Consider the following 24,995-nt stretch of genomic DNA (forward strand, 5'->3'; position numbering starts at 1 on the left):
TCTGAAAAGGTTTCCTGTTTCCGTTTGGAAGCCACAAGCATTTTTCTTATTACTCCCATGAGATTTTTCCGTCCTCAGACGCAACCACTTCATAGAAAGAGTGATCCGTCCTCTCTTTCCGCTTCCGCCAGTGTGCGTATTCATGATGTTGTGCGCGCAGTCTGCAATGGCTTTCTCTGGCGCATGTGTGGTTTGCAGATCTCTGTGGGATCCATCCGCATTTGTTTAAAATTAAACCTGTTGTTTTCTGAGTTTATTAGAATGTTGTCCTTATGAGGCCGGCCTACAGCTCCTTGCTTCCTGAGAACCACCATCAGGTCTACTAGCACCTTCTTAGAGGTCCTGGGGGAAGGTGAGGTTCCAGATTGTAGGCACGTAACCTGTAGTATGTGAGCAAGCGATGATGATGTGGTGCAGTTGGCATGTGACGGTGGGCACCCTGTAAGTCTGATGTCAGGAAGTCTCCTTCTATTGCCCAGAAAATGGAACTTGAAGGCTCCATGTGAAAATGTTTTGTCTTTTACAAATGGAGTCTAATACAGTCTGAAGTTCTCCTATTTACCAGTAAGAGCCTGGAAGAAACTAAGAAAGTACATATAACCCTTTATATTTTGGTGACTTTAGACCAGGCATGTCCAAACTGCGGCCCTCCAGCTGTTGAGAAACTACACATCCCAGCATGCCCTGATACAGCTTTAGCATTCTCTGACAGCAAAGCTGTGTCTGGGCATGCTGGGATATGTAGTTTCACAACAGCTGGAGGGCCGCAGTTTGGACATGCCTGCTTTAGACTCATTCCTGTCTTAACTCATCTGACCAAGCTTTAACTTCTACACCTAGGCTACCATTGAGTATGAGGAAGGACATTTTCAACATAAGTATTATGAAAGAAATGTTGTGATGTTTTTTTTTTTCTTCTTTCAAACCAATTTTGTTTTCTCTATCGTCCTAGTGGATGCTGGGGTTCCTGAAAGGACCATGGGGAATAGCGGCTCCGCAGGAGACAGGGCACAAAAGTAAAGCTTTCCGATCAGGTGGTGTGCACTGGCTCCTCCCCCTATGACCCTCCTCCAAGTCAGTTAGATTTTTGTGCCCGGCCGAGAAGGGTGCAATCTAGGTGGCTCTCCTAAAGAGCTGCTTAGAAAAGTTTAGCTTAGGTTTTTTATTTTACAGTGAGTCCTGCTGGCAACAGGATCACTGCAACGAGGGACTTAGGGGAGAGGAAGTGAACTCATCTGCGTGCAGGATGGATTGGCTTCTTGGCTACTGGACATCAGCTCCAGAGGGACGATCACAGGTACAGCCTGGATGGTCACCGGAGCCTTGCCGCCGGCCCCCTTGCAGATGCTGAAGTAAGAAGAGGTCCAGAATCGGCGGCAGAAGACTCCTCAGTCTTCTAAAGGTAGCGCACAGCACTGCAGCTGTGCGCCATTTTCCTCTCAGCACACTTCACACGGCAGTCACTGAGGGTGCAGGGCGCTGGGAGGGGGGCGCCCTGGGAGGCAAATGAATACCTATTTTGGCTAAAAATACCTCACATATAGCCTCCGGAGGCTATATGGAGATATTTAACCCCTGCCAGAATCCGTTAAGAGCGGGAGACGAGGCCGCCGAAAAAGGGGCGGGGCCTATCTCCTCAGCACACAGCGCCATTTTCCCTCACAGAAAGCCTGGAGGGAAGGCTCCCAGGCTCTCCCCTGCACTGCACTACAGAAACAGGGTTAAAACAGAGAGGGGGGGCACTAAATTGGCGTTAGAAATATATAAAAAAGATGCTATAAGGGAAAACACTTATATAAGGTTGTCCCTATATAATTATAGCGTTTTTGGTGTGTGCTGGTAAACTCTCCCTCTGTCTCTCCAAAGGGCTAGTGGGTCCTGTCCTCTATCAGAGCATTCCCTGTGTGTGTGCTGTGTGTCGGTACGTGTGTGTCGACATGTATGAGGACGATGTTGGTGAGGAGGCGGAGCAATTGCCTGTAATGGTGATGTCACTCTCTAGGGAGTCGACACCGGAATGGATGGCTTATTTAGGAAATTACGTGATAATGTCAACACGCTGCAAGGTCGGTTGACGACATGAGACGGCCGACAAACAATTAGTACCGGTCCAGACGTCTCAAAAACACCGTCAGGGGTTTTAAAACGCCCGTTTACTTTAGTCGGTCGACACAGACACAGACAGGGACACTGAATCCAGTGTCGACGGTGAATAAACAAACGTATTCCTTATTAGGGCCACACGTTAAAGGCAATGAAGGAGGTGTTACATATTTCTGATACTACAAGTACCACAAAAGAGGGTATTATGTGGGATGTGAAAAAACTACCGTAGTTTTTCCTGAATCAGATAAATTAAATAAAGTGTGTGATGATGCGTGGATTCCCCCCGATAGAAAATTATGGGCGGTATACCCTTTCCCGCCAGAAGTTAGGGCGCGTTGGGAAACACCCCTTAGGGTGGATAAGGCGCTCACACGCTTATCAAAACAAGTGGCGGTACCGTCTATAGATAGGGCCGTCCTCAAGGACCAGCTGACAGGAGGCTGGAAAATATCATAAAAAGTATATACACACATACTGGTGTTATACTGCGACCAGCGATCGCCTCAGCCTGGATGTGCAGAGCTGGGGTGGCTTGGTCGGATTCCCTGACTAAAAATATTGATACCCTTGACAGGGACAGTATTTTATTGACTATAGAGCATTTAAAGGATGCATTTCTATATATGCGAGATGCACAGAGGGATATTTGCACTCTGGCATCAAGAGTAAATGCGATGTCCATATCTGCCAGAAGATGTTATGGACACGACAGTGGTCAGGTGATGCAGATTCCAAACGGCACAAAGGTGTATTGCCGTATAAAGGAAGAGGAGTTATTTGGGGTCGGTCCATCGGACCTGGTGGCCACGGCAACTGCTGGACAATCCGCCGTTTTTACCCTAAGTCACATCTCTGCAGAAAAAGACACCGTCTTTTCAGCCTCAGTCCTTTCGTCCCTATAAGATCATATCTGCCCAGGGATAGAGGAAAGGGAAGAAGACTGCAGCAGGCAGCCCATTCCCAGGAACAGAAGCGTTCCACCGCTTCTGACAAGTTCTCAGCATGGCGCTGAGACCGTACAGGACCCCTGGATCCTACAAGTAGTATCCCAGGGGTACAGATTGGAATGTCGAGACGTTTCCCCTTCGCAGGCTCCTGAAGTCTGCTTTACCAAGGTCTCCCTCCGACAAGGAGGCAGTATGGGAAAAAATTCACAAGCTGTATTCCCAGCAGGTGATAATTAAATTACCCCTCCTACTACAAGAAAAGGGGTATTATTCCACACTATATTGTGGTACTGAAGCCAGAAGGCTAGGTGAGACGATCTCCTGATAAGGGCATAGTCCAGGGAACAGTTGGAGGTCGGAGTAGCACTATCTCGGATACTGCTACAACAGCACGGGTGGATTCTAAATATTCCAAAATCGCAGCTGATCCCGACGACACGTCTGCTGTGCCTAGGGATGATTCTGGACACAGTCCAGAAAAAGGTGTTTCTCCCGGAAGAGAAAGCCAGGGAGTTATCCGAGCTAGTCAGGAACCTCCTAAAAACAGTGCATCATTGCACAAGGGTCCTGGTAAAAATGGTGGCTTCCTACGAAGCAATTCCATTCGGCAGATTTCACGCAAGAAGTTTTCAGTGGGATCTGCTGGACAAATGGTCCGGATTGCATCTTCAGATGCATCAGCGGATAACCCTATATCCAAGGACAAGGGTGTCTCTCCTGTGGTGGTTATAGAGTGCTCATCTTCTAGAGGGCCGCAGATTCGGCATTCAGGATTGGATGCTGGTGACCACGGAGCCCAGCCCGAGAGGCTGGGGAGCAGTCACACAAGGAAAAAATTTCCAGGGAGTGTGATCAAGTCTGGAGACTTTTCTCCACATAAATATACTGGAGCTAAGGGTAAATTTATAATGCTCTAAGCTTAGCAAGACCTCTGCTTCAAGGTCAGCCGGTATTGATCCAGTGGGAAAAACATCACGGCAGTCGCCCACGTAAACAGACAGGGCGACACAAGAAGCAGGAGGGCAATGGCAAAAACTGCAAGGACTTTTCGCTGGGCGGAAAATCATGTGATAGCACTGTCAGCAGTGTTTCATCCCGGGAATGGAAACTGGGAAGCAGACTTCCTCAGCAGGCACGACCTCCACCCGGGAGAGTGGAAACTTCATCGGGAAGTTTTTTCCACATGATTGTAAACCGTTGGGAAATACCAAAGGTGGACATGATGGCGTCCCGTCTGAACAAAAAACGGGACAGGTATTGCGCCAGGTCAAGAGACCCTCAGGCAATAGCTGTGGACGTTCTGGTAACACCGTGGGTGTACCAGTCGGTGTATGTGTTCCCTCCTCTGCTTCTCATACCTAAGGTGCTGAGAATTATAAGACGTAGAGGAGTAAGAACTATACTCATGGCTCCGGATTGGCCAAGAAGGACTTGGTACCCGGAACTTCAAGAGATGCTTACAGAGGTCTTATGGCCTCTGCCGCTAAGAAGGGACTTGCTTCAGCAAGTACCATGTCTGTTCCAAGACTTACCGCAGCTGCGTTTGTCGGCATGGCGGTGGAAAGCCGGATCCTAAGGGAAAAAGGCATTCCGGAAGAGGTCATTCCTACCCTGGTCAAAGCCAGAAAGGAGGTGACCGCACAACATTATCACCACATGTGGCGAAAATATGTTGCGTGGTGTGAGGCCAGGAAGGCCCCACAAAGAAATTTCAACTCGGTCGTTTCCTGCATTTCCTGCAAACAGGAGTGTCTATGGGCCTCAAATTGGGGTCCATTAAGGTTCAAATTTCGGCCCTGTCGATTTTCTTCCAGAAAGAATTGGCTTCAGTTCCTGAAGTCCAGAAGTTTGTCAAGGGAGTATTGCATATACAACCCCCTTTTGTGCCTCCAGTGGCACTGTGGGATCTCAACGTAGTTCTGGGATTCCTCAAATCACATTGGTTTAAAACCAGTCAAATCTGTGGATTTGAAGCATCTCACATGAAAAGTGACCATGCTCTTGGCCCTGGCCTGGACCAGGCGAGTGTCAAATTGGTGTTTTTTTCTCAAAAAAGCCCATATCTGTTTGTCCATTCGGACAGGGCAGAGCTGCGGACTCGTCCCCAGTTCTCTCCCTAAGGTGGTGTCAGTGTTTCACCTGAACCAGCTTATTGTGGTGCCTTGCACCTACTAGGGACTTGGAGGACTCCAAGTTGCTAGATGTTGTCAGGGCCCTGAAAATATGTTCCAGGACGGCTGGAGTCAGGAAAACTGACTTGCTGTTATCCTGTATGCACCCAACAAACTGGGTGCTCTTGCTTCTAAGCAGACTATTGCTAGTTGGATGTGTAATACAATTCAGCTTGCACATTCTGTGGCAGGCCTGCCACAGCCAAAATATGTAAATGCCCATTCCACAAGGAAGGTGGGCTCATCTTGGGCGGCTGCCCGAGGGGTCTCGGCTTTACAACTTTGCCGAGCAGCTACTTGGTCAGGGGCAAACACGTTTGCTAAATTCTACAAATTTGATACCCTGGCTAAGGAGGACCTGGAGTTCTCTCATTCGGTGCTGCAGAGTCATCCGCACTCTCCCGCCCGTTTGGGAGCTTTGGTATAATCCCCATGGTCCTTTCAGGAACCCCAGCATCCACTAGGACGATAGAGAAAATAAGAATTTACTTACCGATAATTCTATTTCTCGGAGTCCGTAGTGGATGCTGGGCGCCCATCCCAAGTGCGGATTATCTGCAATACTTGTACATAGTTACAAAAATCGGGTTATTATTGTTGTGAGCCATCTTTTCAGAGGCTCCGCTGTTATCATACTGTTAACTGGGTTTAGATCACAAGTTGTACGGTGTGATTGGTGTGGCTGGTATGAGTCTTACCCGGGATTCAAAATTCCTCCCTTATTGTGTACGCTCGTCCGGGCACAGTACCTAACTGGCTTGGAGGAGGGTCATAGGGGGAGGAGCCAGTGCACACCACCTGATCGGAAAGCTTTACTTTTGTGCCCTGTCTCCTGCGGAGCCGCTATTCCCCATGGTCCTTTCAGGAACCCCAGCATCCACTACGGACTCCGAGAAATAGAATTATCGGTAAGTAAATTCTTATTTTAAATGTATTTATTAAAAAACAAAACAAAAACCAGTATACCTTTTTTCCAGTACATATGAACACAAGGAAAGGCTACCTGAGGAATCCTTACAAGAAGTGGTGGTCTCCCGCAAAGAATAACTATGCAGTCTCACATAAGGTAAATAACCATGTGAATGGGCTTATGTTTCCTTACTGATTCTATAGAAGGACCAGGCCTGTTTTCTTTAGTATGTGCATACGTAATCTGTTTTTTTTTTTTTGTTTGTTTTTTAAGATGGATCTTTCAAAGAAGAAAATGTACTCCGAGTATCTTATGAATCCTCAATTCCTAAAAGAATTTATAGACGCGTATCGATCGTTTCCATGTTTGTGGAATGTTAAATACTCCGATTATTCTAATAAACAGAAAAGATCGAAAGCCTATGAGAAGCTAGTAGGCCTCTGTAAGAGCGTTTGTCCGACGGCAAATATCCAATTTGTTAAACATAAGATTGCAAATTTGAGAACAGTCTTCAAAAAAGAATTTAATAAGGTACAAGTATCCAAAAAGTCTGCGGCCTGCGTGCAGGACATCTACGTGCCACGGCTGTGGTATTACGACCTACTGAAATTTACTATTGGTCAGGATCTTCCAAGGAAGTCCTTGTCCACCTCGAGCCAAGAGACCCACAAAGCGAGGCAGGAGGATGAACACGCCGACGAGAACCTGGAAACCCTGGAGGAATCTACAAACTTGTCTCAGGTATTACATGTTCCGTTCTTGTATTACTGCAGTGGCCACAATGGGCCGTTACGGGGTGTATAACACTTCCACTCTTGTCTGTCTTTATCGCTCTGTGAGCCTGATTCAAAGATGGTCGCAAATACTGTCGCTGCTTCGATCCAGTACGCAAATGTCGCAGCAGCCAGGATGAAACGAAGACGTTGGAGCCTTAACTGAAGCATACATGATTGGAGTTGCAAAAGAGAGAGTCGAAACAGTCGCAATACGCCTACATTTGAGTTGCCGCACCCCTTACTGCCCACACGGTCCCTGACTGCTGATCACTTTGTGAATATATCCGCTCTGTGACCGCCGTCGCAAATACAATGCGGCAATGTCGCAGTGCAACCCTGACGTGTGCGCCAAAGAAAAAAACCTCGTCCAATTGTGGCTTACAGTCCATGAACCTGGCCCTGTGTGTTTTTGTGTCCTCTCTCTCTCTCTCTCTCTCTCTCTCTCTCTCTCTCTCTCTCTCTCTCTCTCTCTCTCTCTCTCTCTCTCTCTCTCTCTCTCTCTCTCTCTCTCTCTCTCTCTCTCTGTACAGATTTATGTGTGGTTATATTTCTCCGTGTGCTTTTGTCTCTCTGTGTGTACCTTTCTCTCTGTGTGTTTTGTGTTTCTCTTTTTTTGTGTGTGTCTGTCTCCTCTCTATCTCTCTGTTTATTTGTTTCTATAAATGTGGGTGTCTCTGTTTCACTCTTTGGGCGGGATGTACTAAAGGGAAAGTGCGTTTGAAAACAGACGTTTTGGGAATTTCCCCGCTTTTCCCTTATGTACCAAGCATTCTGCTGCTTTTGCCCAGTGGTTAATTCCTGTAGGCTTCTTATTGTGTTTCCCCCCCTGGACACCCCCTGGGAGGGATTCAATTGGATGGTAAACCCCCTTGAACATTGATTTAAATCCTGATTGATTTATTTTTGTGTGTCTAATGTAGGTAACCAGCAACAGCCAATCAGATGACGTGGACTTCGAGATACAGGAAGTTATTCCTATGAGGAAGCAGAAGAAAAGAAAGATGTACAAGGAGGACGATTTAAGCAACGAGCTCCTCTCTCAGGCTGCAGCCATTCTCTCTAAGAACGATGACGAGTATGACGCATTTGGGATCACTGTTGCGTCAAAGCTGCGGCGGATGGAGGAAAAACAAAGACTGATTGCGGAGGTTCTCATAACAGACATTTTATACAAGGGAATGTTAAACCAAATAAATGAAGAAACCTACGTTGCAGAGTACTCCGATCAGTACTACCCGCCTAACCCGATCAGCTGAGCCCCCCCCCCCCCCCCCCCCCCCCCCCTTTTGGTTTTACTTCTACCTGTGCCCAACAGACTGTCACACCCAGCCATGGTGTATTGCCACCTGGACTATCGGTGGATCATCGGGATCTTTCTGTTTCTTCCTATCTCATTGTTTTGTTACTGAGAATATTGGAGCCCACGGTCGTCATTCTCCTACATACCGCAAATGTGATTTCTGTTTTTTAAAGCTGCAGTCCCACAAGCCGGTTCCCTGCCTTCTTATCAAGCATCTGATTTTTCTACTTCTACGTCCTCCTCCTCCTAATGTTTTCTTTGCACACTCTCTCTGTGGTGGGGTCTGATATGGTGGCTACTCCGCTAGCTCGAGTCGTCGCAGGACTCTGGTTCATTCCCAGGACAAGGATTACATGATCTTCGTCCTCCCCCCTATACACATGGTAGCAGTGAAAGCGCATGCTGAGAAGAGACGTGCCCCAAAGCTTCCCTGCTCACTAGCGTATGCCGTGACTGTGGTTGCCATGGTAGTCACGTGACACTTGGCAAACTATGTATCGTTAATAGTGCTTTTAAAAATAAATAAAAATAAACACCACCATCATGAGCTGGAAGATTCGGTAGCAAATGAGACGCCTTCGTCTATGGAGGAACGGGTTGCGGAACGGTGAGAGGCGCACTGCAGCGGTTGTTACTGGTTAGTGCTGTCAGGCCGGGGCTCCACTACCAACATGGAGTGTTGAGAATATATAGCTGCTCTGTTACTATAAACTAGTCAGAAGGTAATACATTATTCATTTAGCTCTACATATTTGCAGACGAACTTCCCTTTCAGACTACGCTAATTATTTATATCAACCCCTTTGAGTAATTAAACTGTATCAACTCCACATGATCCTGTCCAGCTCCCTTCCTGACTCCCAACAAATGTGGTTTGAACTAATGAAATCTCCTGCTTCTGATTGGTCTTTAATGAGTTTTGACTTCATACGGATAGGATGGTGGTTTGTCCCCAGGTCTGAATGGGGGGAGGAGGAGGGGGGGGGGGGGGGTTGGCAGGCCACAGAGGGTGCAGTGTTAGACCATTTATACAGCAGTGGCCCAGAACAAATGTTCCAGAGTTCGGTCCTGGGTGGTCTCGCGACCAGTATTGGGCAAGTATTAATCATGCTGTGTTAAATAGAATGTAAAAAAATCTCAGTGTATGCACCCATCCCTGCAAGACACTGGCCTGGAGCCAGAGGTACCCACAGGTGAGGCAGGGGTGCTATGCCGGACAGTGTTTTCTATGTCTGTGTTTTAGGCTCGATGCCTTAGAACGCCTAGTTACATGTACCTTTTATATTGTCTAATAGTCACACGTGTGTTAGTGTTACTTTGAGGAGACATTTTTTATTTTCAAGCTGTAAACTAGAGAATGTTGTTACTATTATTTTTTTGAAAAAAATTGATTTCCAGTTTATATTTTGAAATATTGCTAAATAAGTGTCCTATAACATTATGAAAGTTGATGTAAGAAAATGTGTATTAAAACATGATTTAACAATGAAATGTCTGGTTTTATCTTATGTTCTTTCTTGACCGCTAATGCGGTTCCAACATGGTGTCTCTGCGGCAGTCTGTGACCGACTGTGGGGAGATTGCTGGTCAGGACTCTCTATAGACCTATACAATATTCCTTACCATCGCTATTTGCTTTCTAGAGATTCATGTGTCCTGGTTTTCCAACAGATGGGTCCCTGCGGGCAACAGAATGACTTCTTCGCCTATAGCGCTATATACCAGAGTTGGGTATGAAATGCCGGCAGTCACATGACTGACAACGGCATCCCAATAGTGAGAATACAGACGCTGGACGGGGGTATTTTACCCCTTCCCCCTAACCCAGACATGTCCAAACTGCGGCCCTCCAGCTGTTGTGAAAAAACATATCCCAGCATTCCCTGACACAGTTTTGCTGTCAGAGAATGCAAAAGCTATGTCAGGGCATGCTGGGATGTGTAGTTTCTCAACAGCTGGAGGGCCACAGTTTGGACATGCCTGCCCTAACCTAACCCTCTGCGAGTGTTGGATAGGGCTAACCCTCTGGGGGTGCTGGCTATGGATAATAGTGCCTAACACCCCCCCCCCCCCCCCCCCCTTAACCGCTTTGCTGACAGTAGGCTATTGGGAGGAGGTGACTGAGAGAATAACCAGAAACAAAATCACCACCCTAATTAAGAAGAAATCCTACCAGATATATTACCACTGGCATAATACCATAGATTAATTAGAATGCTCAGCACATGTACCTCTGGATGCTGGAGGAACTGCGGCCACAGAGACCCCTCTGTCACATATGGTGGGCCTGCCCAGAGAAGAAACATTGCTAACCTGATATCGGTTCTAGAGTTGCCAGTCCCTTATGGTCCATGGATACTTCTGCTCTGATACCTGCTCCAGAATTGAATAGATGCTCAATAAACCTGGCATTTCACATGCTCACGGCCGCAAAAGGCTTAATATCCAGTCACTGGAAATATAATAATTACACACTGCGGTTGACTTCACCGACAGCTTTGCCCAAATGAGTCAGAAATATAATACACACTGCGGTTTACTTCGCCAACAGCGCCACACAAATGAGTCAGAAATATGTAGAAGTATTTTTTATATCACATACCGGCGGTTAGTGTCACACAAATGAGTTGGCTATATATTATAATAATTACACACTGCGGTTGACTTCATCAACAGCTTCGCACAAATGAGTCAACAATACTGTATAATACATACGGCGGTTGACTTCACAGACTGCACCGCACAACACGAGTAGGAAATAATATATTGCGGTCTGACCGGCAGTGTCACAGTACTGATGAAATAAAATAAAAATTGTATAGTACACTGGTGGGGTACAGCACAAAAAAAATATATATATTTTTTTAATCATTTTAATATTTATTTTGTTTTTTTGCTGTTATTTCAATTTTACACTGGGGCAGAGCCCCTGGATGGATGGACAGATCACCCCTTTCAGATACAGGAGACAGAGAGAGCACCCCTTTCAGATACAGCAGACAGAGCCCCTTTCAGATACAGCACAAAGAGCGAGAGCACCCCTTTCAGATACAGCACAAAGAGTGAGAGCACCCCTTTCAGATACAGCAGACAGAGCCCCTTTCAGATACAGCACAAAGAGAGAGAGCACCCCTTTCAGATACAGCAGACAGAGAGAGCGCCCCTTTCAGATACAGCACAAAGAGAGAGAGCACCCCTTTTTCAGATACAGCAGACATAGAGAGCACCCCTTTTTCAGATACAGCAGACATAGAGAGCACCCCTTTCATATACAGCAGACATAGAGAGCACCCCTTTCAGATACAGCAGACAGAGAGAGCGCCCCTTTCAGATACAGCAGACAGAGAGAGCGCCCCTTTCAGATACAGCAGACAGAGAGAGAACCCCTTTCAGATACAGCAGACAGCGAGAGCACCCCTTTCAGATACAGCAGACAGAGAGCGCCCCTTTCAGATACAGCAGAGAGAGAGAGAGAGCGTCCCTTTCAGATACAGCAGAGAGAGCACCCCTTTCAGATACAGCAGAGAGAGCACCCCTTTCATATACAGCAGACAGAGAGAGAGAGAGCCCCTCTTTCAGATACAGTAGACAGAGCACCCCTTTCAGATACAGCACAGAGAGAGAGCACCCCTTTCAGATACAGCACAGAGAGAGCGCCCCTTTTCAGATACAACACAGAGAGAGAGAGCACCCCTTTCAGATACAGCACAGAGAGAGTGCCCCTTTTCAGATACAGCAGAGAGCGCCCCTTTTCAGATACAGCAGGCAGAGAGTGCCCCTTTTCAGATACAGCAGACAGAGAGCGCCCCTTTCAGATACAGCAGACAGAGAGAGCACCCCTTTCAGATACAGCAGACAGAGAGAGCACCCCTTTCAGACACAGCAGACAGAGAGAGCGCCCCTTTCATATACAGCAGACAGAGAGAGCATCCCTTTCAGACACAGCAGACAGAGAGCACCCCTTCTTCAGATACAGCAGAGAGAGCACCCCTTTCGGATACAGCAGACAGGGAGAGCACCCCTTTCAGATACAGCAGACAGGGAGAGCACCCCTTTCAGATACAGCAGACAGAGAGAGCACCCCTTTCATATACAGCAGACAGAGAGAGCGCCCCTTTCATATACAGCAGAGAGAGCACCCCTTTCAGATACAGCAGACAGGGAGAGCGCCCCTTTCATATACAGCAGACAGAGAGAGCACCCCTTTCAGACACAGCAGACAGAGAGCACCCCTTCTTCAGATACAGCAGAGAGAGCACCCCTTTCGGATACAGCAGACAGAGAGAGCACCCCTTCTTCAGAAACAGCAGAGAGAGCACCCCTTTCAGATACAGCAGACCGAGAGAGCACCCCTATCAGATACAGCAGACAGAGAGCACCCCTTTCGGATACAGCAGACAGAGCACCTCACTCAGATCGCAATGTTTGGGGGGGTTTCGGTTCCAGGGGTTACCTGACAGGAGTGCAACCCAGGGTCTTAAGGCCCGTACACACTGGCCGATATATCGGCCGTTCTCTTGAATGGCCGATATATCGCGGGTCCGTCGGCCAGTGTGTACGGCCGATATGTCTGTGAACTCCGTCGTTCACAGACGTATCACGTGGGCCCCGCAGCACAGCCGACAGCCAATATATCTACTGATATATTGGTGCGTCGCTGTGTGTACGGCGGTCGGCCGACCGCCCGTACACATGCTGCGGAGGTCGGCGGTGATTGACAGCTGAACTGGGCGGGCGTGTGTACACGCCCGCCCAGTTCATGACGTCAGTCCCCGACGGATCGGGCAGTGCGTATGGTCAACACACTGCCCGATCCGTCCATAGATATATCTGCAGATATATCTACTAGTGTGTACCCACCTTTAGTCTTCTGCTCTATCTAGTCCTTGGGGTGTGTGGGAAAAACCCTTTTGTTTTTTCTTGTCTAGAGTAACACCCTCTTGCAGCATCGGAGTAATGTTACCAGTTTAAATTGAGCAGTTTTTCATTATATATTGCGGTTCAGAAAGGCATAGATGGGGCCATCATTGGGAGGGCATGCTGGGTCCTGTAGTACCATTTGGCAGATACAGGGGTGACTCCAGGTAAGCTTAGCTCTCAATCTGGATATATTTTTTATGTGCCGTTATCATACTCTTAGTGAACATAATATTGCTGTGTGAGTTTGGGGTGGCCGGGCTGCCTTGGGCTAGCACACCATAATATTTATTTAGCACTTTTGTAACAGTTCTATGTATGTTTCCACTAACACTACTCTTTTGAGTATTTTACGAACACCCTTATTTTTGTGTCACTTTTTAACACACAGCTCTTGCTTCTTTCATATTAACACTTTAGTATTTCAATGGTGTGCCACCCTGGGGTGGTTGGGTCAGAGCCAGCTATGTTCGGGTCCGCACCATGGACTTAGACTTAGTATTAGGGACCTCCAGTAATAAAGATGCCTTGACGTGGCCTGGAGGCTTATCATATTTTTTTTGTAAATTATATCTAACTAAGGTCTCTTAAATTGTCTCTTACCCTATGGTGTACAGGTCTGGTCACTAATAGCCCTTGGGGTGCGTGGGAAAAACCATTTTGATTTTTCAAAGTTTTTCAACCTTCAACTCTCCACTGCTGGCAGGCTGGTGCCCACTAGACCATCACTTTCTCCAGTGGTTACCTGACCGGAGTGCAGCCCGGAGTAGTCGCCTACTGCTCTGAGAGGCGCCTCTGCATGCCAGTGCTGTCCCACTTGGTCACTTGAGTCACTGTTGCCTTCAGGTCAGTTTTCTCCCCTGTTCTTTCATTGCAGTTACTACGGCCAAACACACCAGCGGCAGTGGGCAGAAGAAAGGTGTAGTCTTTTAATGAAAATTAAAATAGCTTGGGTATGATGCTCCAAATTACAGAAACCAGTGCAATAGAAATATGATTGGCTACTGACCCTATGAGGTCAACAAAAAACAACAAGTCTGAAGATACCATACGCTTGAAGGGCCTTGAATGGATCCCTAAGAGTGTCTGTGCATTGTTGTTAGTGATATTATACAATATAATGTATTTTGTGCAAAAACTTCAGTACAAAAATATAATGATATAGAACAGCCCTGTTGATCACCTTATAAAGCCAATCAATGTAGATTCCAGAAAGCAACTCTGGATTGCTTAAAATATGCAACATTAATTAATAATTATATTTCTCTGACGTCCTAGTGGATGCTGGGAACTCCGTAAGGACCATGGGGAATAGCGGCTCCGCAGGAGACTGGGCACAAAAGTAAAGCTTTAGGACTACCTGGTGTGCACTGGCTCCTCCCCCTATGACCCTCCTCCAAGCCTCAGTTAGATTTTTGTGCCCGGCCGAGAAGGGTGCATTCTAGGAGGCTCTCCTGAGTTTCTTAGAAAAAGTTTAGTTTTAGGTTTTTTTATTTTCAGTGAGACCTGCTGGCAACAGGCTCACTGCATCGAGGGACTAAGGGGAGAAGAAGCGAACCTGCCTGCTTGCAGCCAGCTTGGGCTTCTTGGCTACTGGACACCATTAGCTCCAGAGGGACAGAACACAGGCCCAGCCTCGGAGTCCGGTCCCAGAGCCGCGCCGCCGGCCCCCTTACAGAGCCAGAAGCAAGAAGAGGTCCGGAAAATCGGCGGCAGAAGACATCCAGTCTTCACCAAGGTAGCGCACAGCACTGCAGCTGTGCGCCATTGCTCCTCAGGTACACTTCACACTCCGGTCACTGAGGGTGCAGGGCGCTGGGGGGGGGGGCGCCCTGAGCAGCAATAAAAACACCTTGGCTGGCGAAAATACATCACATATAACCCCCAGGGCTATATGGATGTATTTTAACCCCTGCCAGAATATAGCAAAAAGCGGGAGAAAAGTCCGCCGAGAAGGGGGCGGAGCCTATCTCCTCAGCACACGGGCGCCATTTTCCCTCACAGCTCCGCTGGAAGGACGTCTCCCTGACTCTCCCCTGCAGTCCTGCACTACAGAAAAGGGTAAAACAAGAGAGGGGGGCACTAATTAGGCGCAGTATTAACATAACAGCAGCTATAAGGGGAAAAACACTTCTATAAGGTTATCCCTGTTTATATATAGCGCTCTGGTGTGTGCTGGCATACTCTCCCTCTGTCTCCCCAAAGGGCTAGTGGGGTCCTGTCCTCTATCAGAGCATTCCCTGTGTGTGTGCTGTGTGTCGGTACGATTGTGTCGACATGTTTGAGGAGGAAAATGATGTGGAGGTGGAGCAATTGCCTGTAATAGAGATGTCACCCCCTAGGGAGTCGCCACCTGAGTGGATGGGCTTATGGAAGGAATTACGTGACAGTGTCAGCTCTTTACAAAAGACGGTTGATGACATGAGGCTGCCGGCTACTCAGCTTGTGCCTGTCCAGGCGTCTCAAAGACCATCAGGGGCTCTAAAACGCCCGTTACCTCAGATGGCAGACACAGACGCCGACACGGATACTGACTCCAGTGTCGACGATGAAGAGACGAATGTGACTTCCAGTAGGGCCACACGTTACATGATTGAGGCAATGAAAAATGTTTTACATATTTCTGATAATACAAGTACCACTAAAAAGGGTATTATGTTTGGTGAGGAAAAAACTGCCTGTAGTTTTTCCTGCATCTGAGGAATTAAATGAAGTGTGTGATGAAGCGTGGGTTTCCCCCGATAAAAAACTGATAATTCCTAAAAGGTTATTGGCATCATACCCTTTCCCGCCAGAGGATAGGGCACGTTGGGAAACACCCCCTAGGGTGGATAAAGCGCTCACACGTTTGTCTAAACAGGTGGCACTGCCGTCTCCTGATACGGCCGCCCTTAAGGAACCTGCTGACAGAAAGCAGGAGAATATCCTAAAATGTATATACACTCATACGGGAGTTATACTGCGACCAGCAATCGCCTCCGCCTGGATGTGCAGTGCTGGGGTGGCTTGGTCGGATTCCCTGACGGACAATATTGATACCCTAGACAGGGACAGTATATTACTGACTATAGAGCATTTAAAAGATGCATTTCTATATATGCGTGATACACAGAGGGATATCTGCCGACTGGCATCAAGAGTAAGTGCGCTGTCCATTTCTGCCAGAAGAGGGTTATGGACGCGGCAGTGGTCAGGTGATGCTGATTCCAAAAGGCATATGGAAGTATTGCCTTATAAAGGGGAGGAGTTTTTTGGGGTATGTATATCAGACCTGGTAGCCACGGCAACTGCTGGGAAATCCACATTTTTACCCCAGGTAGCCTCTCAACATAAGAAGACGCCATATTATCAGGCGCAGTCCTTTCGGCCACATAAGGGCAAGCGGGCAAAGGGCTCCTCTTTTCTGCCCCGTGGCAGAGGGAGAGGGAAAAGGCTGCAGCAAACAGCCAGTTCCCAGGAACAGAAGCCCTCTCCCGCCTCTGCCAAGTCCTCAACATGACGCTGGGGCTTTACAAGCGGACTCAGGCACGGTGGGGGCCCGTCTCAAGAATTTCAGCGCTCAGTGGGCTCACTCACAAGTGGACCCCTGGATCCTTCAGGTGGTATCTCAGGGGTACAAATTGGAATTCGAGACGTCTCCCCCTCGCTGTTTCCTAAAGTCTGCTTTACCGACGTCTCCCTCCGACAGGGAGGCGGTATTGGAAGCCATTCACAAGCTGTATTCCCAGCAGGTGATAATCAAGGTACCCCTCCTGCAACAGGGAAAGGGGTATTATTCCACGCTGTTTGTGGTACCGAAGCCGGACGGCTCGGTGAGACCTATTTTAAATCTAAAATCCTTGAACACTTACATACAGAGGTTCAAGTTCAAGATTAAGTCACTCAGAGCGGTGATTGCGAACCTGGAAGAAGGGGATTATATGGTGTCTCTGGAAATCAAGGATGCTTACCTCCATGTCCCAATTTACCCTTCTCACCAAGGGTACCTCAGGTTTGTTGTACAGAACTGTCACTATCAGTTTCAGACGCTGCCGTTTGGATTGTCCACGGCACCCCGGGTCTTTACCAAAGTACTGGCCGAAATGATGATACTCCTTCGAAGGAAGGGAGTTTTAGTTATCCCTTACTTGGACAATCTCCTGATAAGGGCAAGATCCAGGGAACAGTTGGAAGTCGGGGTAGCACTATCTCAGGTAGTGTTGCGGCAGCACGGTTGGATTCTCAATATTCCAAAATCGCAGCTGATCCCGACGACACGTCTTCTATTCCTAGGGATGATCCTGGACACAGTCCAGAAGAAGGTGTTTCTCCCGGAGGAGAAAGCCAGGGAGTTATCCGAGCTAGTCAGAAACCTCCTAAAACCAGGCCAAGTCTCAGTGCATCAATGCACAAGGGTCCTGGGAAAAATGGTGGCTTCCTACGAAGCAATCCCATTCGGCAGATTCCACGCAAGAACTTTTCAGTGGGACCTGCTGGACAAATGGTCCGGATCGCATCTTCAGATGCATCAGCGGATAACCCTGTCACCAAAGACAAGGGTGTCTCTCCTGTGGTGGTTACAGAGTGCTCATCTTCTAGAGGGCCGCAGATTCGGCATTCAGGACTGGGTCCTGGTGACCACGGATGCCAGCCTGCGAGGCTGGGGAGCAGTCACACAGGGAAGGAATTTCCAGGGCTTGTGGTCAAGCCTGGAGACATCACTTCACATAAATATCCTGGAGCTAAGGGCCATTTACAATGCTCTAAGCCTAGCAAGACCTCTGCTTCAAGGTCAGCCGGTGCTGATCCAGTCAGACAACATCACGGCAGTCGCCCACGTAAACAGACAGGGCGGCACAAGAAGCAGGAGGGCAATGGCAGAAGCTGCAAGGATTCTTCGCTGGGTGGAAAATCATGTGATAGCACTGTCAGCAGTGTTCATTCCGGGAGTGGACAACTGGGAAGCAGACTTCCTCAGCAGGCACGACCTCCACCCGGGAGAGTGGGGACTTCATCCAGAAGTCTTCTACATGATTGTGAACCGTTGGGAAAAACCAAAGGAGGACATGATGGCGTCCCGCCTCAACAAAAAACTAGACAGGTATTGCGCCAGGTCAAGGGACCCTCAGGCAATAGCTGTGGACGCTCTGGTAACACCGTGGGTGTACCAGTCAGTGTATGTGTTCCCTCCTCTGCCTCTCATACCCAAGGTACTGAGAATTATAAGACGGAGAGGAGTAAGAACTATACTCGTGGCTCCGGATTGGCCAAGAAGGACTTGGTACCCGGAACTTCAAGAGATGCTCACAGAGGACCCGTGGCCTCTACCTCTAAGAAGGGACCTGCTCCAGCAAGGACCCTGTCTGTTCCAAGACTTACCGCGGCTGCGTTTGACGGCATGGCGGTTGAACGCCGGATCCTGAAGGAAAAAGGCATTCCGGATGAAGTCATCCCTACCCTGATCAAAGCCAGGAAGGATGTAACCGCAAGGCATTATCACTGAATTTGGCGTAAATATGTTGCGTGGTGCGAGGCCAGGAAGGCCCCTACAGAGGAATTTCAACTGGGTCGATTCCTGCATTTCCTGCAAACAGGAGTGTCTATGGGCCTAAAATTGGGGTCCATTAAGGTTCAAATTTCGTCCCTGTCGATTTTCTTCCAGAAAGAACTGGCTTCAGTTCCTGAAGTTCAGACGTTTGTCAAAGGGGTGCTGCATATACAGCCTCCTTTTGTGCCTCCAGTGGCACCTTGGGATCTCAATGTAGTTTTGGGGTTCCTAAAATCACATTGGTTTGAACCACTCACCACTGTGGACTTAAAATATCTCACATGGAAAGTGGTAATGCTGTTGGCCCTGGCTTCGGCCAGGCGTGTGTCAGAATTGGCGGCTTTATCCTATAAAAGCCCTTACCTGATTTTTCATACGGACAGGGCAGAATTGAGAACTCGTCCTCAATTTCTCCCTAAGGTGGTTTCAGCGTTTCACCTGAACCAGCCTATTGTGGTACCTGCGGCTACTAGGGACTTGGAGGACTCCAAGTTGCTGGACGTAGTCAGGGCCCTGAAAATATATGTTTCCAGGACGGCTGGAGTCAGAAAATCTGACTCGCTGTTTATCCTGTATGCACCCAACAAGCTGGGTGCTCCTGCTTCTAAGCAGACTATTGCTCGTTGGATTTGTAGTACAATTCAGCTTGCACATTCTGTGGCAGGCCTGCCACAGCCAAAATCTGTAAAAGCCCATTCCACAAAGAAGGTGGGCTCATCTTGGGCGGCTGCCCGAGGGGTCTCGGCTTTACAACTTTGCCGAGCAGCTACTTGGTCAGGGGCAAACACGTTTGCTAAATTCTACAAATTTGATACCCTGGCTGAGGAGGACCTGGAGTTCTCTCATTCGGTGCTGCAGAGTCATCCGCACTCTCCCGCCCGTTTGGGAGCTTTGGTATAATCCCCATTGTCCTTACGGAGTTCCCAGCATCCACTAGGACGTCAGAGAAAATAAGAATTTACTTACCGATAATTCTATTTCTCGTAGTCCGTAGTGGATGCTGGGCGCCCATCCCAAGTGCGGATTGTCTGCAATACTTGTACATATTTATTGTTAACTAAATCGGGTTATTGTTGTTGTGAGCCATCTTTCCAGAGGCTCCTATGTTATCATGCTGTTAACTGGGTTCAGATCACAGGTTGTACGGTGTGATTGGTGTGGCTGGTATGAGTCTTACCCGGGATTCATGAATCCTTCCTTATTGTGTACGCTTGTCCGGGCACAGTATCCTAACTGAGGCTTGGAGGAGGGTCATAGGGGGAGGAGCCAGTGCACACCAGGTAGTCCTAAAGCTTTACTTTTGTGCCCAGTCTCCTGCGGTGCAGCTATTCCCCATGGTCCTTACGGAGTTCCCAGCATCCACTACGGACTACGAGAAATAGAATTATCGGTAAGTAAATTCTTATTTTCCAAAAGACAGCGCATAAACAATTCTATTCATTCAGACTATTTTAATAATTCACTTACAAATTTATATAATAAAAACATTATAATTGTAAATTAACATGTAGATTTTCCTCTCACTGAAAGCATGAATTACTATAAAAAAAAAGTCCCCAGACATTTTTAGTCCAGAAAAGTTTTATCCTTGTCTGAAAAGATGCAACGTAGTAATACTCCAATACTGCAGAAGATATTTAGATCAATTTACAATACGATTGTTCTCTACATTGGGTCTAGACTAAATTCAATTCTAAGGGGGTCTTATTTACCATTTAGAGGGTGCAGTAATGTCTTTCTTTGAAGAACCAAGGAGGCCACATTCAAGCGAATGTGTCTGGTTTATTGAGCAGGTGATATGCAAATAGGTTTCAATGAGAAAAAAGAGGTGGGCAAAATAAATAAATATATATATATTTATATTTGACTAATTTGTGCGACATTGTTGTTGTAAACCAGTGTGTAATTATTATATATATTTCTGACTCATTTGTGCGACGCTGTTGCTGTACCTCACTTCGTGTTGATAGAAATTTGAGGACAAACAATTGAAAGATCAGGAACCACTTCCTACTACTAGTGCTGAAGCTGCTGCCACTAGTCATGACATTGACAGTGCAAGTCAGTCAACGATGGCCGATAAGGCCGATGCCCAATGGCGTTGAGGGCATGTAAAATCACAGAAGCAATGTTTTATGGTGATACAGGTTGAGTCTCCCTTATCCAAAATGCTTGGGACCAGAGGTATTTTGGATATGGGATTTTTCCGTATTTTGGAATAATTGCATACCATAGTGAGATATCATGGTGATGGGAACTAAATCTAAGCACAGAATGCATTTATGTTACATATACACCTTATACACACAGCCTGGAGCTCATTTTAGCCAATATTTTTTATAACTTTGTGTATTACACAAAGTGTGTCTACATTCACACAATTCATTTATGTTTCATATACACCTTATACACACAGCCTGAAGGTCATTTAATACAATATTTTTAATAACTTTGTGTATTAAACAAAGTGTGTGTACATTGAGCCATCAGAAAACAAAGGTTTCACTATCTCACTCTCACTCAAAAAAGTCCGTATTTCGGAATATTCCGTATTTCGGAATATTTGGATATGGGATACTCAACCTGTAAATAAAAAAGTAGAGTTAGCTAACGGGAAAAATATGCCATTCACTACTCTAAGTGGCAAGGAAAGGCTAAGGCCTCGGCCTGTGTTTATGACTGGTTGTTCTGAGTCTCATAATAAAGATGTACTGTAAGCCTTCCTCCCTGTAGAGGAGTAAAAAAAAAAAAAGGAAACTTGTTAAGGCGCAGGAATCAACTGTGCGTTCAGAAATATCACCAATCCCCGAGGAGAGTCCAAGTGTGTCTGCGGTTGCGATGTATAAGCCTGACCTTTCCAATACTGTATGGGAAGAGAAGGCTCCTTCCACAATTTGCACGCCCCTGCAAATTGCCAGTCACCGTCCTGACAGTGAGATTGAGGATGTCACTGTAGAAGTACACCAGGATGAGGAGGACATTGACTATGAAGATTTCTGCTGCCGGGTACACTGGGCTCCACAGGGAATGACATTGGGGTGTAGAGTAGGATCTTGAGCCGAGGCACCAACAGGCTCAAAGCTTTGACCTTCCCAAGATGCATAGCGCTGTCTCCTCTATAACCCCGCCTCTGTGCACAGGAGCTCAGTTTGCAGTAAGCAGGCATACAACAGGTGGGCTGCTACAGTAGCCCTGAGAAGAAGCTTTTTAAGCAAAGATAGAAGACCTTAATGGCTGCAGCAGTGATAGATGTCAGTCTGACATCTGCTGCAGCTCCATCACCTCCCCCAGCGGCGCTGTATACTCACGCGCCCTGGTTGCTGGGTACTTACAGCGGAGACTCCGGTTTGCTCACCGTTAGTCACACACTCGCCAAAGTTCTCCTGGATCGCGTGGCCGCACTCAGGGAGTAGGTAAGTGGGTCCCCTAGGCGGGTCCCGTTGAAATCGCGATCCGGTGGGAGGTGGACACTGTGGTCGAGCAGGGTCTCTACTAAACCACCAGGGCAAGGACACAGGTCGGTTTTTACCTCATAAAAAACGTTTTTATTACGGCCCATAGTACCAGTGGTGAGGTCCATCATGGGGTAAGGCTTGGACCTGTAGCCCCTCCCCCAGCCCCAGGGTGCCATTTACAGTAATGTTTCCGCCCTGGAGCTGCATATATCTCTCTCCCTCACTCCCAGTCAGTGTTTGGGCGCCATTACACAGAGCAGCACTGTTCCTGGGACTGTTTGGGCAAATCCTCCTCTGTAAAGCCACCTGCATGTCAGCGCTGTGCATTTTACAGGACACCTAAGTATTCTACATGTCTATTGACAGTGTTAGTTAAGAAACCATGCATTCGGTCAGGGTTATATACACTGCTCAAAAAAATAAAGGGAACACTTAAACAACACAATGTAACTCCAAGTCAATCACACTTCTGTGAAATCAAACTGTCCACTTAAGAAGCAACACTGATTGACAATCAATTTCACATGCTGTTGTGCAAATGGAATAGACAACAGGTGGAAATTATAGGCAATTAGCAAGACACCCCCAATAAAGGAGTTGTTCTGCAGGTGGTGACCACAGACCACTTCTCAGCTCCTATACTTTCTGGCTGATGTTTTGGTCACTTTTGAAAGCTGGCGGTGCTTTCACTCTAGTGGTAGCATGAGACGGAGTCTACAACCCACACAAGTGGCTCAGGTAGTGCAGCTCATCCAGGATGGCACATCAATGCGAGCTGTGGCAAAAAGGTTTGCTGTGTCTGTCAGCGTAGTGTCCAGAGCATGGAGGCGCTACCAGGAGACAGGCCAGTACATCAGGACACGTGGAGGAGGCTGTAGGAGGGCAACAACCCAGCAGCAGGACCGCTACCTCCGCCTTTGTGCAAGGAGGAACAGGAGGAGCACTGCCAGAGCCCTGCAAAATGGCCTCCAGCAAGCCACAAATGTGCATGTGTCTACTCAAACGATCAGAAACAGACTCCATGAGGGTGGTATGAGGGCCCGACGTCCACAGGTGGGGGTTGTGCTTACAGCCCAACACCGTGCAGGACGTTTCACATTTGCCAGAGAACACCAAGATTGTGCTCTTCACAGATGAAAGCAGGTTCTCACTGAGCACATGTGACAGACGTGACAGAGTCTGGAGACGCCAAGGAGAACGTTCTGCTGCCTGCAACATCCTCCAGCATGACCGGTTTGGCAGTGGGTCAGTAATGGTGTGGGGTGGCATTTCTTTGGGGGGCCGCATAGCCCTCCATGTGCTCGCCAGAGGTGGCCTGACTGCCATTAGGTACCGAGATGAGATCCTCAGACCCCTTGTGAGACCATATGCTGGTGCGGTTGGCCCTGGGTTCTTCCTAATGAAAGACAATGCTAGACCTCATGTGGCTGGAGTGTGTCAGCAGTTCTTGCAAGATGAAGGCATTGATGCTATGGACTGGCCCGCCTGTTCCCCAGACCTGAATCCAATTGAGCACATCTGGGACATCATGTCTCGCTCCATACACCAATGCCACGTTGCACCACAGACTGTCCAGGAGTTGGCAGATGCTTTAGTCCAGGTCTGGGAGGAAATCCCTAAGGAGACCATCCGCCACCTCATCAGCAGCATGCCCAGGCATTGTAGGGAGGTCATACAGGCACGTGGAGGCCACACACACTACTGAGCCTCATTTTGACTTGTTTTAAGGACATTACATCAAAGTTGGATCAGCCTGTAGAGTGTTTTTCCACTTTAATTTTGAGTGTGACTCCAAATCCAGACCTCTATGGGTTAATGAATTTGATTTCCATTGATTTATTTTTGTGTGATTTTGTTGTCAGCACATTCAACTATGTAAAGAACAAAGTATTTAATAAGAATATTTCATTCGTTCAGATCTAGGATGTGTTATTTTAGTGTTCCCTTTATTTTTTTGAGCAGTGTAGTACAAGTACCCTGTGATATACATCCGGTCTTTACTGTGCATTGATATATCTACTAATTATATAGCTATACTGAGTATTACTTTGTATTGCTAGTCCAGTGCAGTTTTATTGCATGTCATAATTTCTGCATTGTACATTGTGACTATATGTGTGTGCATGTAGCTGCATGTGACCTCCATTTTGTGTCTCTCTTAGATTGCTATCCCCATATTCTATGACCTGAGGGGGCTCAGTGCGTCAGGTTTATTATCTGATATAGATGTCTCACAAGATATACTCATTGTGTATTTTTCTTTGTGATTTGTAGTCACCATATACCTCTTGAATTCCCTGTTTGCGGAGTACATAAGCTGCACAGGGGGTTCTTGTCAGGTATTTTGCTGCTAATATTGTACTGTGTTGCCTAAGATTGTACTTTTAGCTATGTTGGCTACAGGGGGCAACAAAGCTGGAGCTGATCCCACAGTGTGTGGAGCTGACGCTGCAGGCATGTTTGATGAAAACTTGGCAGCAGAGAGTTCAGGTTCTGGGGGTTCCCTTCCCCCCAGTGGAACAGTGGCAACGGGGGTTCAAAATGACCCACCGTGGGCTACATTTTCCTCATTATTAACTACACTTGTAACTAAACTTACGCCCCTATGGGACCCCCTGTGCCGGTACATCTGAGTATGGTCCCTGCAGTTAATCCGCCCTGGGCAGATCAAATCTCCAGTCAGTTACAGCAATTAAACCAGCCACTACCTAAAAAGAAATCTGACTCTCGCCCGCCTAAGACCAAGGGGTCATCTAAACGGGCCATTACTTCCTCACAGTCTACCACTGTCCCAGACACCTCATCTGATGAGGATGGTGTCTATACTGACCCCCCCCGCCAGTGGCCTCTGATTCTGATCCTGATAGTTCTGATGGGGAGGCTGGT

The 24,995-nt window shown here is 47.5% G+C and overlaps 1 protein-coding gene across 2 annotated transcripts in view; it reads left to right on the forward strand.

Moving 5' to 3' along the window:
- LYPLAL1 (lysophospholipase like 1) overlaps positions 1-24,995 on the forward strand; it is a 190,077-nt gene that overhangs the window by 53,017 nt on the left and 112,065 nt on the right. The window contains exons 6-8 of one of the 2 annotated variants that reach the window (XM_063919123.1): positions 6,202-6,290; positions 6,408-6,875; positions 7,831-8,178. The exons of the other annotated variant lie outside the window; for it this stretch is intronic. Coding sequence (XP_063775193.1) covers positions 6,202-6,290; positions 6,408-6,875; positions 7,831-8,166 — 893 coding nt within the window. The 3' untranslated portion in view covers positions 8,167-8,178. Of the gene's footprint in view, positions 1-6,201; positions 6,291-6,407; positions 6,876-7,830; positions 8,179-24,995 lie in introns of those variants that run through there. 2 annotated transcript variants of the gene reach the window in all.

The sequence above is a fragment of the Pseudophryne corroboree genome, chromosome 4 (genome assembly GCF_028390025.1).
Source record: "Pseudophryne corroboree isolate aPseCor3 chromosome 4, aPseCor3.hap2, whole genome shotgun sequence".
Classification (NCBI taxonomy): Eukaryota; Metazoa; Chordata; class Amphibia; order Anura; family Myobatrachidae; genus Pseudophryne; species Pseudophryne corroboree.